At 35.2% G+C, this 19085-nt stretch overlaps 1 protein-coding gene across 3 annotated transcripts in view; it reads left to right on the forward strand.

The window, feature by feature from the left end:
* LOC145284549 (alpha-glucosidase-like) overlaps positions 1 to 19085 on the forward strand; it is a 73736-nt gene that overhangs the window by 54000 nt on the left and 651 nt on the right. For all 3 annotated transcript variants that reach the window (XM_080133461.1, XM_080133460.1, XM_080133459.1), the window contains exons 6-10: positions 2270 to 2395; positions 4109 to 4215; positions 6885 to 7083; positions 11418 to 11702; positions 17351 to 17502. In XM_080133461.1, the coding sequence (XP_079989587.1) occupies positions 2270 to 2395; positions 4109 to 4215; positions 6885 to 7083; positions 11418 to 11702; positions 17351 to 17502 (869 nt within the window). The remainder of the gene's footprint in view (positions 1 to 2269; positions 2396 to 4108; positions 4216 to 6884; positions 7084 to 11417; positions 11703 to 17350; positions 17503 to 19085) is intronic.

The following is a 19085-nucleotide window of genomic DNA, read 5'->3' on the forward strand; positions in this document are numbered from 1 at the left end:
AGGATCCTCCAACCACTCCGTTGTATCAGTTAAGATAAAAACGAAATGTAATGTCCCCAGATGTACCCCTCCACCGTACTGTATACCGATACTCTATGACTGACTGGGATAGCTTCCGTACATTCATATCTGATTTACCTCTGCACTCCATGTTTAAAAAGGAAGTGTCCTCTATAGTATCAGATCTGACCGAATGGTTAATTGTAGGTATAGACCAATTCATACCATCTAAAAAATTCCAACAAAAACCTAACAGCCAGCCATGGTTCTCCCCAGAATGTGCTGCTGCTATCGTGCACAGAAATCACTTTTTCCATAGCTACCAACGTAATAGATGCACTGAGACTAAAGTTGCTTTCAGGACTGCCAGCAACCACTGTAAAAGAGTAATAAAAAATGCAAGAGAACTATATGCCCAGTCTGTTAAATCCAAGGTAGCTGATCAGTGGCTTGGTTCCCACCAATTTTGGCAAATAACAAATAGGATCCTGAACAGAAGTGTGCGTTCTATCCCAACCATTATCAATGGACCAGAGGTCATCTCATCAGCATCAGACAAGGCCAAACTATTTGCAAAGAACTTTGCAGCTAATTCTACCCTATGCGACAAAGGCCATCAACTCCCATATTTCCTCCTATAACACAGAACATGCTAGGTAACATACAAATATCCATGCATGAGGTCGCCAAGCTAATCAAGAACCTTAATTCCAATAAAGCAACTGGCCCTGACGGCATCCCAATTATAGTGTTAAAAAAGCGTCAACCAGAACTTGCTCCTATACTTACGAAACTGTTTAAGCGCTGCCTTAAGGAGAAGTGCTTTCTGACTCCCTAGAAGACCTCATCAGTTTGCCCTGTATTTAAGAATTCAGGTGATAAGTGATCTCTCTCTCAGTACAGACCAATAAGTCTCCTGTGTGTTATGAGTAAGTTGCTGGAATCCATATTAAATAGTGAAATAGTCAACCACCTCAGCAGAAACAACCTTCTTAGTGATACGCAATATGGTTTCCGCTCTGCAAGATCTACCGCAGATGTGCTGACGGTTATATCTCACAGGATTAGTGAATCTCTTGACAAAGGCTTCCTTTTTAGGGCAATTGCTCTTGACATATCAAAAGCCTTCAACAAGGTATGGCATAAGGGTCTACTTCACAAGATTTCCAGCTACGGTATAACTGGAAATGTTTTCTCAATCATTAAATCATTTCTCTCCAATAGGCTCATAAGAGTAGTGGTCGATGGACAAAAATCAGGGGCCTGCAGTATTAATGCTGGAGTCCCTCAGGGGGAAGACGTGGCTGGTTACCTTTAATGCATCTAAAACCAAACTCCTATCCTTACATCATCAACGCTCTGATCCCCATTTGGCATCAATTGGGATGGATGGCTCTCGTCTTGGGGAGGCTCCATGTTTTGACAAGCTTCTGGGTTTGACCTTTACTCCTGATCTGAAATGGAACACGTACATCAAGTCTGTTGCCAAGGTCGCTGGAAAGATGGTGGGATCCTTCTACCGCTCCAGGAGATATCTCACTACTGATGCAATTCTCTATCTATATAAAAGCCAAGTACGTCCAAGGATGGAATACTGTTGCCATATCAGGGCAGGAGCTGCTAAAAACAGTCTATTCTTCCTTGACAGAGTACAAAATAGACTTCGTGGCTTAGTGAGGGATGCCCTTTTCTCTACCCTGCAATCTCTCTCCCACAGAAGAGACGTTGCGAGCCTATCCTTGTTTTATCGTTATTTCCATGGCAGGTGCTCGTCTGAACTCCAATCTCTGGTCCCCCCTCGCCAATCTTTCACGAAAAACACCCGTCTAGCTGAATCCACTGTGAAAAATTTCCCCCACTCTTTATCTGTGCCTAAATCAAAACCTGGATTCCATGAACAAAGCTTCTTTCTTAGAACTGCACGCCTGTGGAACTCTGTTCCGTCTGCTTGCTTCACACCTGACTACAACTTGGATGTGTTCAAGTCCAACGTTAACAAATTCCTAATGAACCGCCCCCTTAAGTAAACACTTCATCAAATCTCCACACTAACGTAATGTACTTGCAATAACCCTTATCCCTGAGTGGCTTCTGGGTCTTGATAAGTGGTGACCACTGTGTAAAAGAAAAAAAATGTATATATATATATATATATATATGGTTGCTTATGTAAGTACAGAGCAGTAACATAGTGAATAAAATGTATAACATCTAATAAAAAATGTCACAGAGTTAATAAAATAAATCTGATTTTTTTTTAATCTAATAGGAAGTTCTTCGATATTGGATGAGTCTCGGTGTCGATGGCTTTAACCTCCGACATTTGGGTTTACTCCTTGAAGATTATGACCTGAGAGACGAACCAGAAGCGCAACCTTCCGTTACTAACGACACGGTGAGTACATACTTTTAAATGTCTGTTTCCCTTTTAAAAGAAATATGAAACAAAGCAGTAAACAATTTATTGATGCGAACAGTTTAACTAATTTTGTTGAGAAAGGATTGTTTTAGTTGGATTGTAAATTGTTTCTCTGTTGGGTATCATGCATACATAAGTACACACACATGCATCTGTTGTTATCGCGCAATAATGATTCAAGTAATTACTTATCAAAGTACACTTGAATAATGTATCGGGCAGCATCCTTATCATCAGATAGAAAGATATATATATATATATATATATATATATATATATATATATATATATTGTTTTAACAAAATCAAAACATCAAGGAATAGATTGATAGCAACAAATAGTGTATTTCATCGTTAGTTACAATTGTTTCAAGACTATTTGGACAAATTCAAACCCTATATCGTTTTGAAAATTTTAACGAGAACAGCCTTTCATCAGACGTATTGAATAAAAACACTGAACAATGAACAATGTAGAATTCATTTCCATTATAAGGAAAAACATGAAAACATATTTTACCTACATCTTATCCTTCCAAAGTTTTTATAAAGAGTTTTTATATTTTTTTTATATTTCACTATATATATATATATATATATATATATATATATATATATATATATATATATATATATATATATATATATATATATATATATAGTAGGGAAAGAGAGAGCAAGAGAGAAAGAGAGAGTGGGAAGATATGGGTTCAGTTTTTATATTGCCCACGTGCGTCGAATTGGATTTTGATTTCCGGCAACAGAAGAGTGGATTCTTTCGTTGGCTAGTATGATTCAGATAAATTGAATATGATTCAGCCATACAATTAAGTACAAGTATAAATCTGCAATACAAACTGTATGGGCAATTGTACAATCATTATAATATAATATGTCATAATTAGTATGCTCCTCAAGTCAATATAATCGTAAAAACATGAGAAATCCAACATACACTGAAAACTCCATGGTTTATGAATATAAATGAATCAACATATTCTCTATTTTTGCTTAAACTATTTAAGTACGTCTTTCAGGTGTTCATGTAATAGTACCTCGGCACTTAACGAACGAGGAGTGCAAAGGCTGGTTGATAAGCAGAGCCTATCTAATCCATAAGCAATTTAGGTTTGCAAACCGGATATTTTGTTTGAGTCTCCTGATCTAGAAAGATGGTCAACCAGGAGTAAATCCAAGTTGGTTCGGGGCCAAAACCCATGAAAACATATATCACAAGTTTTATAACAGTTTGCTGCCAATTTCTTAATACTTACTTTTTCAAAAATTCTTATAAAAATACCCCTCAAAATGACAAATACATATCGGTACCCGAGCACATAACCAGTTAATAATACTAATGTATGAGTATACAATATATTTTTTTTATTTTTCATAGGTATTTGAATCGTCAGTTTGAAGACTTCTAAATTATATTCGATCATAATTTAATAGAATTGTTAACATAAGAAAAGTCATCAGAAAAAAATCTTCCACTCTATAATAATGACCGATATATATATTAGTAAATTCTAAATATTCTGAATAATAAATAAATGTTACAAATAAATTTTTATCTGTTGCATCACAAAAACTTTAGCAAATACAAAATGTGCCATTTTCTTTTCTACCTATACATCACGCAACGCACGTTACATAATGGATGCTTCCCTCTTTTATTTCTCCTTTTCAGAATGCTTATGAATACCTTGATCATAAATACACATTAAACCTTGCGGAGAATTTTAATCTTCTACGCATGTGGCGCAATGTTGTGAATACATTTGACAATAAAACTAGGTAAGTTTACATATTTTATAATTGGATTGCTGAGAGGGCGAAAAATGGATTTCATGATTAAAAACCAAAAACGAAAAAAGTGATTCTTACTTTCACACAGAAAGGAGAAAAAAAAAAAAAATGAAAGAAAAGAGGCACTTTTGAAAAAGGTTAAAATTGATGTATATAGCTATGAGGGTCATTATCACTATTGTTTGATCATATGCCAGACATTGTCATTATTCTTTTTGATAAGCCTGCAGTGTACGTCAATGGCTATTAAGACATCCTAAATACACTTGAAACGGTAGGACAAAGGGCAGGTTGAGATGTTTGATTGACACCCATCTCAAAGAATGTTACATTCCAAATAAAATCACTTTTTTTCAGGGTCGAACGATAAAGGTGCCGCACTAAAGAAAACAACACTACAGTTTTATTAAAAAAAAAAATTATTGAATAAATCAATTCAGATAAGTTGATTATGTAGTAGAGCTGACATTCATTTAATGTAGCCGCCTACAGTCTCAATCATCACTGTCGAGCGGCTGTCGTGCATGTTTCAATATTCAGTTTTTCATTCATCTCTCTGTAACCATCGTTATCAAGTTCTCCCCCATTATCGCTCAAGAAGCGTTTGGGAACTCCAAAATATGCTATCCACATTAAAAATATGTTGCGAATAATTTCTTCATTTTTCTTGGTTTTAATCAGCCTGGCAGCAAAGTACCTAGTGGATACGTCAATTAGGTGTAAAATCCAGCATTGGTTATATCTGAACTCTTTTAAGTCCATACAGACAGTGTCATTAAACCTGTTTCCAAGAGCTAATCCCACCATCGGACGAAGAAGAAGCCTTAAACAAACTGAACACGAATCACAGACATCCTTAATAAGAGCCAGAAACTCCTTATCCTTAAAAGCCCTACTGCCTCTCACCAACGATGCCAATTTCTCTTTTAATGTATGAACAAACTGTTTATGTAATTCCCCAGCCTTTGTTATTTTCTCCATTCTAGAGCATTTATTTAAAGCCTCACAATGTAACACAAAGTTTGGTGACTTTTCAGCCTGCAAAGGCATATTTGTCAATGGAAGTCTATAATGTCAAGAAGTTGTCGTTTGCAATTTTATATATCTGCCTAAAATCTTACAGATGTTACTTTAAAAATCTAGTATCATGCCAGCAGTTTTCATTGATTTATGACTTAGTAACAAGAGTACATAATTTTTGACAATGTCAGCCTCTATGTATGTTCTGACACCTTTTATACTTCCTATAGTTACCGGAAATTTAACTGCTTTAATTGACTTTACCTCCTCTCCATCACCAAAAAATATGCCCTGTTGAATTTAAAAGTCTTCACTAACCGCGTATCTCGGTCATTTAATATATCAAAAAATACATTCAACCAAATTTTTCCAGTAACAGTTCTAAAACAGACAGAATCCAACACTGCCATACCCAGTGTCTCTTTTACAAGATTGGACATTTTTATATTGGAATCATTTATCAGTGTTCGATAGCAGGACTTGGAATTAATTAATGAGACGTGTACATGGTCTGAATCGGCAACAGTATTAATATTTCTAGGACTAAAACCAGTGCAGTAATAGAACCACATTTGAAACAACGCATTGTCCCACCTTCTCTGTCCATTGGAATTGTTTTATTTATTCGATAGAGTTTTTGTTCCCTTTTACTTTCTTTCCGATTTAAATTTATAGCTTCAATTTCTTCATTGATAGCGGGAACTGTTTGCATTCCAACAAAGAAATATCAGGAAACACTTTTAAAAAGTATCCTTCATTGCTGTGTACGCTAAACTTCCACATGTTATCCTCGCTAATTTTTCGTTTTTTTCTGGTACATTCGCTGCGTTTAAAACAAAAATTGCTTGGACACTTTCCGGCAGAGAAATTCCGTATTTACGTAATTTCTGGTACAAGAATTCATAACGCACCAAAAGGTTGTTTAGGTTTATTCCAGCAGCTCTTTTGTAGGAGTAAAATTCCTTGAATGACATGTATGCCATCGTGTTTTCATCCCTTAAATATATTTCATCCAACTTGTCTGTTATTATTTTTGATCCGCCAGGTCGGCCGATAATGACGTACCATCTTTCCTTAGGTAAATCCGTGAAGATAGACCATATACTTATGTCTTATTTCCACTCGGTGTACATTTCTTCACTCTGAAAAATAGAGGCTGTTTCGTAAATGACGCCATCTTTCTTTCAATTGTGTTTCAACGTAAGTTGAACAGATATAATATCTATCATTTAATATGCTCTACTACCAATGTTAGTTCACTTAGTACTTTCTCCGACGTAGGATAAACCCGTGTTACTGTTGGCCGGACGCCATGCTGAATATCTACTCTAGACAAGTAAATATAAATAACTAAATATAAAGAAGACAGCCACCAAGTTCGATAACTCCAAGTTTAACAGCTGCGTGCCTTGTCTGAAGCGATTTCTATTAAAAAAAAATAGTCAGCGCCAACCCTGTATAGTAAACTGTTTGATTTTAATATAAAGTATATTCTCGAATGAAAACAATACGTATTTATAAGAAAATTAAAACTGTAAACTGAAAAAGCTGCAAAAGAAAAAATCGTACTTTCTCCCAGTCGACACCGGATTTCTTTTCTAATTAATAAGTAAAATTCTTTATTGTCAATTTTGTAGGATTGTGATGGCCGGCATGGACAGTAATAATCGTAAAGGTGTCACATCGTATGAAGCTGTGTACGGGCGTGCTGGCCTTTCTTTACCGCCTTACGCATTATTCTGGGATCCGCCAGCCGAATGCGGTGGGATTTGCATGAAAAATTATATCAATGGGAAACTGGATGGAATTTCGAATAAAAACTCCGTAATTTGGATGGTAAGTGATTTTTTTACACTTTTTTGAAAAGAACAAAAAATACCCCCCCTCCAAAAAAACAGTACAAAATAATAACGAATACTAGCGGTATCTTTCATATGTATAATATTGCTGGTGGGTATTCTGTAGACATACGGCGTGAATGGAGATCCAGCGATATTATTGTAGCCATTTTGTTGCAACTGTAAAAGTATTTATCTAAGTAATCTGGCTAATGCTTATTACGATTTATCTCCTATATTCTTATAAGAATTCTGTGACATAATTCCATTGTATGGACGCTTGGCGCAAACGGGAACCCCTACGATATCATACCGTCTGATACTAACCAGAAAACCAAGAAGGTATATTTTAGTTTCACGTACGGCTCAGAAGCGACATCATTTTTTATTTATTTAATTTTTTTTTACATTACATATTCAATGATCAGGAGATCCTATTTATTAAAAAGGAGGATAGAAGATGATACGAACATTAAATTAGGGTGGAACGATGGAATTGTCGCAATAGAAAAGACGACATGATTCCATTTCCGTTTGATGAAAACCGGTCTTTTTTTGTTGCAGACCATCTACTAGTTGGTCAGTTGCGTACAAATCCCAAGAGCGATAGGAGCCTTCTATTATGTCCGAAAGTGACACAATTTTCAACAAGCGAGATGTGAGATGATCCGCTGTACAACTTACGCTCTCTACCGATCCAAGTTATGACAACAGGACCATTGTCAGCACCCTCAAAATGCATTGCTGGATTGCTACGAATAACAGGGACGTGCCCAGCGTGATGAAAACAAAGTTTCCGGCCACGGTTATGGTCTTTGGCGTAGTTTCAAGTGAGGGCCTCATCATGCCACCTCACATCTTCGAAGTCGGCTTGAAAGTCAACACTAAAGTGTACCGGGATGTGCTGAAGAGTATGGCGATCCCCTGCTTCAATAAGGTAGCTCCTGACATACCCTCGGTGTGGCAGCAGGAATCAGCGCCCATCCACAAGTCCAAAGAGACCCAGTCTTGGCTTCATAAGGAGAGCTACGACTTCGTACCCTACTCTCGCTAGCTCCACTCCCCATCAGGCCTAAAGCCATTGGACTACTTCGTTTGGTCATACGTCGAGAACATCAACATGACCTCCCACAACTCTATAACCAGCCTGATCGCCGCCAAGTATTCACTGAGCTCCCACCGGCGCTTGTAGAAAAAGCATGCTTCCAGTTTCGGACCCGTGACGATGCAGTGATTGAGGCTGAAGGCGGCTACATTGAATAGATGACAGCTCTACTAAATAACCAAGTTACCTGAATAGATTATTTAAATAAAAGTTGTAAAATAAAGCAGTAGTATTGTTTTCTTTAGGGCGACACTTTTATCGTTTCATCCTGTATATACTAATTTTATATTCATAGTATTCCCCATTTTTAATAAATATGATCTCCCGATCGAGTAATATATAATGTGGAAACCGTGGCACACGTACGTACATAGATACGTTAAAGGTACTACGGTATTTACATATATAGTAGCGTCCAACACTAAGGGAGAAAATTTTAAAACCTAATATTTGTTTGAAATAACTGTGAAAAGCTGAAATTTTGATAACTGGTAGTCGTTATCATCCATAATAGCATACTAAAATTTGAATCATTTGAAAAGGATAGAAAAAGAATTATAACAATTATTCATCTATTTTCAAAATAGGAAAGTCCGAAAGTAAGGGGAAAAATTGAGAAAAACGATGTAAACAGCCAAAAAACAAAACAAAACAAAACAATAAAAATTCATGTACAATCAATACTTAGTATATGAGTCCTTGCTCTCAATGACTACAAGAACGAATCAGTTCTTGACAATCCTCGATACTAATTTTAGACCATTGTTCTTGAAGCTTCACCCACATATCCTCCGTGTTAGTGGGATTTATTTCCATAACTTTCACTCTTAAGGTCTTCCAAAGATTTCCTATTGGATTTAAGTCAGGACTTTGTGGTGGCCAATCCGTAATTTCGGAATCTTGCTCGCTAAGGTAACTCATTGCCACCTTTGCCTTGTGACATGGGGAATTATCTTGCATAAAGGTAGCCCTATCGAAACTGAATTCTGTATGATTGGCACAACATGATCTTGAACAATGTTTTTATAGATCTGCGTGTTTACACGAGTTTGTAACCGGACAAGAGGCGTTGTACGTTGGCCAGAAAACATTTCAAATACTATGACGCTTCCGCTCCCAAAATTGAAAGTTTTCTTAGTACACTTTTCCCATACAAATATGAATGCATAAGTTATTAATGTAAAACGATATTGCGAAGATTTAGGTTCTAGCACATCTAACCAGAAAGAAATTTAGTTCTAATGTCCACCACAAAATTTGTGAATGGATATATATATATATATATATATATATATATATATATATATATATATATATATATATATATATATATATATATATATATATTAGCATTTCAGCCCGACGTTGCCCGGGTGTTCGGATGTGTATGTTGAGCAAAAAAAAAAAAAAAAAAGAAGTGGTAGTAGGAAGACAGGCTCGAACCCGTACCGCAAAGGAGGAAAAGAACGGGATAAAACCTAACGTTTATGCTGTTACGACCACCGCCAAACCGGAAGCGACATTTTTAAAAATTAAGGCTAGACAATCTAAAGGAGGAGATAACTTAAAAAAAATATCTGTGAAAAAAGTGACCCCCCGTAGAAAAGTGCCTAGTTGAAGGGGAAGATATTAATGTTTTTAGCCAATTTTTCGATATTTGTCGTATGAAAGGTCGAACTTTAAAACGATACTATCTTCGTAAAATCCGTCGCCTCTATTGAAAGTTTAAGGCAGACATGCAAACATACATACATACATACATACATTTATATATTGGTAACTAAAAAGTTTCGACCCAAACTGACGAAAAAGCTTGCCCTATCTCTGAATACCCTTTAAGTAAAATTTCAAATATTTAGACCAGAAATTGTCCGAGTAATTTGGAAGAGAGCAAAGTGGTCCAGTTTTTTTTTTAAATTTGACCCCTATTATAACCCCTTAAAATTTATTGTTTTGGGCTCAAATCAAGTTATTAAGTTAGATCCATGTCCAAGGAACCTATATCTAAAATTTCAAGTGCGTAGACCCAAAATTGTCGGAGAAGTTTGGTAGAGTTCTTAAAGGTCAAATCGTTGAACTTTGACCCCTTAATCGCCAAATTTCTGGCCTAAAACCGATCACATCGATTTTCCCAAATCTCAGTACCCTGTATATCAAATTTCGAGTCTATAGACTAAAAATTAAGAGTTATTGCGTAGGGAAATGTACACAGACACACACACACACTGATACGTTCACTTATATATATATATATATGATTATATATATGTATGTATATATATGTATGTATGTATATATATATATATATATATATATATATATATTGATTGATTGATTGATTGATTGATTGATTGATATATAGCCATTTTACATTGTCATTCTTTTTTTGATGTCGCTTTAATATATTATCCACAAGGAAAATATCCATACGGTACGTCTCTCATTTATTTTTCAATATACGAACTTTCACATCAAGCGAGGATCTTTAACTTTCTTATGTACGTTCTTCAGTGTCGGGATTGATGATTTTTTTCGGATAATAACACAAATTTAGTTGGTTTAAATTAGCGCAAGCTCTTAATTCGTCGCAATAGGTTACTGAGCCTTCAGCAACTTCTTTTTGATTAACTGGCGAAGTATTGCACAGTCTCTCATTTGAACATTAGGATTGAGGGTTGGGGATAGGGTCATATTTCGTTAGCAACACATTATGTTATTAGGATAAATGGTTTTTGCTATTCTACAGTGTTGATTGCAATATGACATGTAAATCGCATAAGGTGTAGATATCATACCAGAGTAGATTCATGCTAAGTAGATAACAATCCAAACGTCATCGACTGAGCTAGTATTCGAAAAGAGACAGAAAATATAGCCCACATTTTGACCTTTGGCGCAAGGCATGAATCCTGTGCATACAAATATATACACCTGAACATACTAAACTTTATATAGATAGATATATGTGCTTGCGGATGTTAGGGTTAGGGTTCCAGGCTCGGTAACTACACATTCTTTCGAAAACAATTAGGTGAAATGTTGTCCTTATATTTATATCGTTTTGATTGCAATATGGCGTGTAGATCACATTAGCATATATATATATATATATATATATATATATATATATATATATATATATATATATATATATCACAAAGTAGATTCATAATATGTAAGAATAAGGGGAATTGTTATTTTTATCTCTTATTTTTTATGCTTTGCAGATAGGGAACGATATGACACCACGTCTTAAAGTTCGGATGAATAACGATGTCAAGCGACAGGAAGTTCTGACAATGGTCACCTTTCTACTTCCGGGCTGTGTGTTGATTTATAACGGAGATGAAATAAATATGGACGATGATTACTCGCCAAATCATTGGAATCTGACCAGCAAAGTTAAACCTTGGCGCAATCCAATGCTGTGGGACGATTCGCTACGATCTGGTTTCTCGAATTCATCTTGTTTAAACCTTCCGCCAGAGCAAAATGACACCATTACTGTGAAGGTAAGTATGTATTGTATACGTATGCACGTGCGTCATTCATATATTCGGAAAGTTACTGCGTAGTTACGCCACATTTAGAAAATTTGTAAAATTTGAAACACTCGGAGATAGATATAAAAGTAACGTATAAAAAGGGAGTCTCTGTAAGAGACAATTATTTAAAAGAATTAGCGCCCCGAGCGACACAATTTATCGCCCAAAACGATAATGAACAAATGGAGAAAAACGGGAACCAATCTCACTATTTAACCAAAATACTTGTACAAAGCTGAAAAAACATAAAAAGTGTGTTTCTTAATACTTCCTTCAAATAAGCACGTCTTCCCGATTTCTTCTTTATGAATCTTTTAAAAGATAACTTTCACAAGAACAAGTTCTGTTTTTTTTCTTTTACTAAAATTGTTATATGAAAAAACAGCTTTTTATTTTTTTAATTTCCCAAGAAAAATGAATTCTTATGTTGCTTCGACTTTAACTTTTCCTTTAGATCTTTCTCGTCCTTGTCAATAAAAGTTTTTCGCTTTTCCATAAAAACAGAATTCATTTTTTTTCTTCAACCGCCGGGAACAGCTAAAAATACTTTCTCTCCTTGAGGTCAAGTCGGTCGGAACTTCGTACATCTGGATAATATATAGATGGAGACCAGAAAAAAAAACTTTCGTCTAGGACAGAGGTCGACAACTCATTCGTGACCATCTTCGGAGAAAAATAAAAAAACTTTTTACTGTTCTGTAAACATTCTTTAAGAATTTACCATCTGTAAATGGCTTAATTTTTTTTTCAGTGATGCATTTATCTCCTCGATTGTCTTATAATTACAGCCTCAAAGGTTTTTTTCTGAACTTAGGGAATAACCAAAAGTCACAGGGAGCAAGGTCCGGACTATTGAGAGGGTGAAAAACTGTCTTGATGCCCATCTTGATCAAATAGTCTGTGACAAGGATGAAATTGTAGACTACACCCTTGGGACAAACTTCGCTTAAATCTTCCACATCTTCAGTTCCTCGTGAATAATTGTGTGTGCAATTCCGACACTGACATCAAACTGTGCACTTGTCTCTATAGACACCCGACGATCCTTATCCACGGAATTTTGTATTTGGCCAATCAGCTCTGGTGTTTTGACTTCCTTACTCCTTCTACACATCTCATCATCTCTCATAGACTCCTTGCTTTCCTTGACTCTCTTTTATCACTCAAAACAGATGCTTGATTCATTCAAGATGATCCAAAAACAGTTTGAAGCACTCCATATGTTTCTGTTGCATTTTTTCCAAGTTTAAAACAGAATTTTATTGCATATCGTTTTTCTAAACTACCTTCACGTCCATGTTGCATTTTTGAAATTCACTAGCTGTGACAATCAGGCTTTAGTAGGCTGTATTCCAATTCTTGCTTTAGCTGTTCATTAAAACTTAAACTTGGTCCATCATCTCATACGATGTATAACAATAGCATACTTAATTTTCAAGAGTCTTTGACAATTTTAAATGCCTGTACAAGAAAGGTCTGGAAACTTATTTAAGGCACCTCGTAATCAAATGTCCAAGTATTCTTGAAAATTCGCCATTCAGCACCTACCTTCTTTTGTTTTACATTCATCGTCATGGATATTTTCCTACGAATAAAATTAACATTAGAATAAAGCAATTACTGTTTAAATCATTTTAATTTTTATGACTGTTCATGCTTCATCTATTTACATAAGGGATAGAGAAATGCAATAAATAAGCATACAAAAAGCATGAAATAATAAATATAAGGTTTTAGCATCAATCGAATAGACAACAGGATTTTTAATCCAATACAATAAGTTTCCACAATATTTGAATTTCTAATATATATAACAAATATACTCATGAATACATAATAAATAAGCAAATAAAAATAAACCCATGAGTGAATAAGCTGACTTATATATTTTTTTAAATAATGACAATCAAAATTTAATTTTGACAGTGTTTCCAGATTATGAATATAGATATCCGTTAATAAATAATAATATATTCAAGCAAAATAAAATAGGTACAATTTGAATTGAATTAATATTTTTTTTTAATATTTGGTCACATGTACAGTCAAACTCTGCAAAGTTAGATGGGTAATCTTTACCGAGAGTGTCGGCGTGCCGCATGAGTAGAGTTCATGTAAAAAGCGGAAGTGCAAATGAAACGAAATAAAACAAAGTAGTTTTTATTTTAAACAATTAAACAAAACACTTTAAATTTTTTTTATTTAGTTTCATTAAAATAAAAAAAATTCACGTGATGGGGACTAAAAAAAAATGTATTTAAAAAGAAATTGCGTCGTCAGTATCGTCAGTATGGTATGTCGTGAAGTCTTTTTTCTTCGTACCTGCAGGAATTTATGTGAAGAGGGAAGGAGAGAGAGAGAGAGAGAGAGAGAGAGAGAGAGAGAGAGAGAGAGTTGGCGAGATGTTATGCTGCATAGCATTCAGTTGTTCTCAATTTTGAATGAAAATGTTTTTTATTGATTATATTTGGAATAAATTCACTATAATCTCACGGAAAATTTCATGTTTAAATTAAAGTACTGTGTTAAAAAAACAATTTCATTGCATTTGTTTCATTTTCAATTTCGCTTTTTAGATAAACTCTAGTCATGCGGTCCGCCGACCCTGTTAGTAAAGATTATCGTAGAATGTAATTTTGTGTGTATAGAATATGTTGAAAGAAAATGTTTAAAAAATGGGGTTTAAATGTAAACGAACTTTAAAATACGAAATATTATAAATATATATGGGAGTAAATATTAGTTAAGTAAATTTGCAAGTTGAATATTTTGACGAATCTTAAATTCTGTCGTGATGTAGCGTTGAACGATCTGTTTGCTCGCTGCAGAAATATGTCTTTTTTTGCGTCATCAGTAATCAAGCTCGCGGGCCGGTTTAAATGCATTCGTAGGTTGGCGACCCTTGGTCTAGGAGGATATTTTAGAACTGATTCAAAGAATAGGCGCGGAGAGGCTGGAAGGAAGTTCTATCCTCAAACACATAATAGATAAAAATCCTTCTCTCCTTTAGCTAACTGCTATACTACTCCTCGCATTCAAAATCAGGAGGTGACAATGATTATGATGAGTAACAAGGAAAGGGGACAGGCAAGTCGACACCTGAGCAAGAAATGCTGACGTCCTCTACTCATTCTGACAATGTTGAATGACTTAAGGAAATAAGATTTCCAAAAGTTTCATCAACTCAACAAACATATTTCGAAAAAAAAGAAAGTTATGAAAAACAGGAATGCAAACTATGTTGAATCAGGAAACATGTCTGTTTAGGGTTTTGATGCTTTTGGGGCACAACCTAATAAAATAAATAATTCAATACAAGCTTCTGAAATGACGAACACAACAACTTCAATAAATGTAACAAAGAAATGGTTTATTCAGGCGAATTTTCACAGGGAGATATTATCTCTGTCTACCTGGTGCTATCGCGGTAGTTATTCCCAGTGGGAATCGTCGATACCGGTTGAAATAACACAGAGGTGGAGAGAGAGAGAGAGCGAAATGAAATGGTCCGTTCTGCTTGGCATCTCGCAGCAACAAAAATTAGCAGCAGTAGCAGCAACAAAAATGATATAACCCTAACCCAGCAGCGCCAGGAACGAAATCAGCAGAAGCAGAAAGAATGAGCATTCATTCTTTTTGTGGACTGTTATTATCATCTTTATAGTTGTTTTTGTTTCAGCACGTTTCCGCCCAAACCGCTAGGGAGTGCTCACCTGGAACTGTAAAGACTCAACTTCTCTATCCACTGCGCCACGGGCCCGGTTTCAATCCTACCCAAGCAGACTAAAGTATTAGTTGGCCAAAACATGGCGAGACAACAACTTTGGAAGATAGTAGTTACTGGGGCTAAGCTTGGTGACTCTGCATTCCTATCCCGTCGTGGTTAATCACCTGAAGAAGGCCAGAGGATGAGTTGGCCGAAACGTGGTGAAACAACAACAATAACTGTAAAGATGATGATAACAATCCACAAAAAGAATGAATGTACAAATTATGAAGCCTCATCTGAAAAGGATAAAAATAACAGAAAGAATGATTTCTGAAAGAAAAAAAAAAGATTATTTGTTTAATACTCGAAGTTTGATTAGTTATCAAGATCCAAATTCAACCAAAGCAGTTGCAATGGGAATCAGGCACTTGCCAAACTTCTAAATATAAGACAGAGTCCAAGCTTACATAGAAAGGATGCTGGGAAAAGTACCAACGCTGGCCAAACAAAGTCCTTACCAGTCAAAACCACAACTCGATACAAGGGAACAACCCAAATTAACTCTGGCCATTGGGCTATGTGTTCTCGACGACTCACAATTGTCCACATCTTTAACACAACATTTCAAGAAAATATTTTTCATCAGGAAACTTAGCGAGATTCACCTTTAACATTTAAAATGAACAAAGCGTTATCTTCATGGCCAAATGAATCGATCTCCCACATTTCAAAAATATTTTCCCGAACTTCAACGAGCAGCGAGCAACCAATTTCAAACATCTGGATTTGCACAAAAGCGTTATCTTCATTGATAAATGCATCGATAAATCTAACCAAATATTTATCAAACTTCGACGAGCAGCGAGCAACTACAAACATTTGGATTTGCACAAAACGTTACCTTCATCACAATGGATCGGTTGCCCCAACAAATCAATATTTTATTTTCTCAGCAGACGAGAGACAGATCTCGCGATTACAATTCGCTTGATATCGTTGGATATGGAGACGTAGTCACGCCAAGGAAAGCAGAGGTGTCCACACACGCATATTCTAGATGGAATTTGATCTATATTCTTGTATCCCATAAATTACCGGGATTGCAATTATCACAGAAACAAAGAAATATTTACAGTCTAAGTCGGGAGTTATGAATTGCACAATGCAAACTAGAAAAGAAAAATGTAATATCTTAATATTTACATTTCCAGGAGTGTGCATTGATGTCTATATAATATATAACACAAACAACAGAAGAGATGGAATAGAGCAGACTGACAACGTCGAGCGTGATTGACATCTCTCCGTCGTCGTTCTGCACACCAACCAACCTCTATAACTAACGCCTCTCCCCCTCTCTCTCTTTTTGTCGATGGACAAAAAGATTAATTGTAAATAAAAATTATATGTTGATAAATTCGTCTGTGTTGATTTTGAGAATAACGACAAAAGAATTGTCAGGTGTATATATGATTTTAGCAAGCATTTAAAAAGTGCAAGCTAGAAACTTATATATACATTATCATAACGCAATATTATCACAAAAGTCTCTTGACAAACAGAAATATTTCCCTAAACCTCACGGCTAAGGCATGTTAAATAATAGCACAAACGGACGTCACTAAAAAATAAACCTTTTCTCTTATAATATTTTCGTCATTAAATTGACGTTAACTTTCAATGTTAATCTAAATAAACTGATTGCACAACAATCAGTTAAAGCCCATCCTGTGTTTGTCTCTTTCTTTCTTGACACCATACGCTTAATCGTAATATAACAGATAGAAGTAATATTACACACGTACCGTATAGCTGGCAACGCTGTCAAGCTATACGTGTGGCACAACAATGAATTTATAAAAGTCGAACGAAACTTAATACATTTCTTTTTCACATATTTGTTTAGAATCAACTTTCCAGTGCGTCATCCATGCTGAATTTCATAAGAAATTTGACGAAACTTCGCAAAGATCAAGGTATTCATTTGGGAGACTTTCACTACAGTTTGATTGACGAAGATGTATTTTCATTTGTACGGGGATTTGATGGCACGAATTGGTAAGTTGATTTCAGTTGTCAGACACACAAGAAAATACACAAAAACATAAAGAGAAAGAAACATACAAAAAAAAAACAAAAACAAAAAAACTACAAAATACATACAAAATAACAAAGCGAACAGAAAATAACTTCTCTATCATATTCTATTGTTAATTATCTATCATATTCGTACCAACATATATTATATACCTTTTACTATTGAACCACTTATCAGGGCCCGGAGGCCACTCGAGGATAATGGTTAATAAGCGTACAGCGGTCAATGGAACAATGTCGTAATAATTGTTAGTAGTGGAAATTTTGAAATTGGATATTTATATCTATATTCTTTTTATGTTTGTTTGTCTAGCCTGTTTGTCTATCTGTCTATCTGTCCATCCCACTTTTCTCGGAAACCACTGGGCAGATCTTACTGAAATTTTGTATGGGCCTTAGTTATGATAAGGTGCATCGAATTAAGTAGTATGGTATCTGTTCAATGTTAAAGTTAAAGATCGATAAGGATTAATATTTAATACAAAAATGAGCACAAATGTAACCACATTCAACCGTCAATTTGGCATAAAGCACTCATTCTGAATCAAGTTTTGTCATTTAAAAACAGGCAAAAACAGTCTAGTGTTTAGAAATAATAATGGTGAAACTAAGAGCAGGTTATTAATTACAATATAATCACAGAACTTGCAATATAAGTATAGGTGATTAATTATGCTAGATTGTCCTTGTTAGAAGTAGCAACGGCAACAAATATTATCTTAAAGTATCGATTCTTGATTAAACAAAATCTACAATCAGCAGTTTTTTCCAGTCAACAAGTGAAGCGAGTATATTCACTGTTATTAAAACCCAAATACACAACTTTCTTTTTTTTCCACAGACGACGCACTTCACAATTCAGCCACGCCCTTTCGGTCGAAAGACTCTCAGCAAGTAGCAGACACAAACTTCAGTGCGCCTTGCGAAGCACACACATGCCACTCACCGGACGCATATACACAGTTCGTAGATAAATTCTATCATTAAGATACACACATATTACCAGGCATTTCCCATTTACACATACGTAAATGTATATGTCACTAGTTGAAATGAACATTTGTACTTAATTTCACACGAAAAAGTGATAAATAAGTTTGCTTTTTATGTGATTTTAATTATTATCGCTTATAGTTAGGATTGGGAGCCTTTCGACCCAAAGAGCTTGTCTGTATTGTGACGTGCGTACGTGTGATCTCTATGGGAAAAGAAAACTGTGTATTTGGATTTTAACTTCCAGAAGACCCAATTAGAACAGATTGTGACTTAACGTTTTCATCCTTGCGCCATATCTCTCCATTGATTAGACAAAAGATCAATTTGAAATTTCCTATGGATTCGCAAGCCCAACATAAACATTCACGAGTCCAAAAGATACCTATGAAGAAAAGTGTAGGTTTTATTGATTGGAATGTTGCTAGAATAACATCCAAAATGAGAATAGTAGCCCGAATAATCTAAATAATAAATAGTACAATTTATCAACCCTCATCTAAAAAAATCCACAAAAATCTAAAAAAAACAACAACAAAAAGACAACATAA

The sequence above is a fragment of the Euprymna scolopes genome, chromosome 9, assembly GCF_053919585.1.
Source record: "Euprymna scolopes isolate OS-2025 chromosome 9, ASM5391958v1, whole genome shotgun sequence".
Lineage (NCBI taxonomy): Eukaryota > Metazoa > Mollusca > Cephalopoda > Sepiida > Sepiolidae > Euprymna > Euprymna scolopes.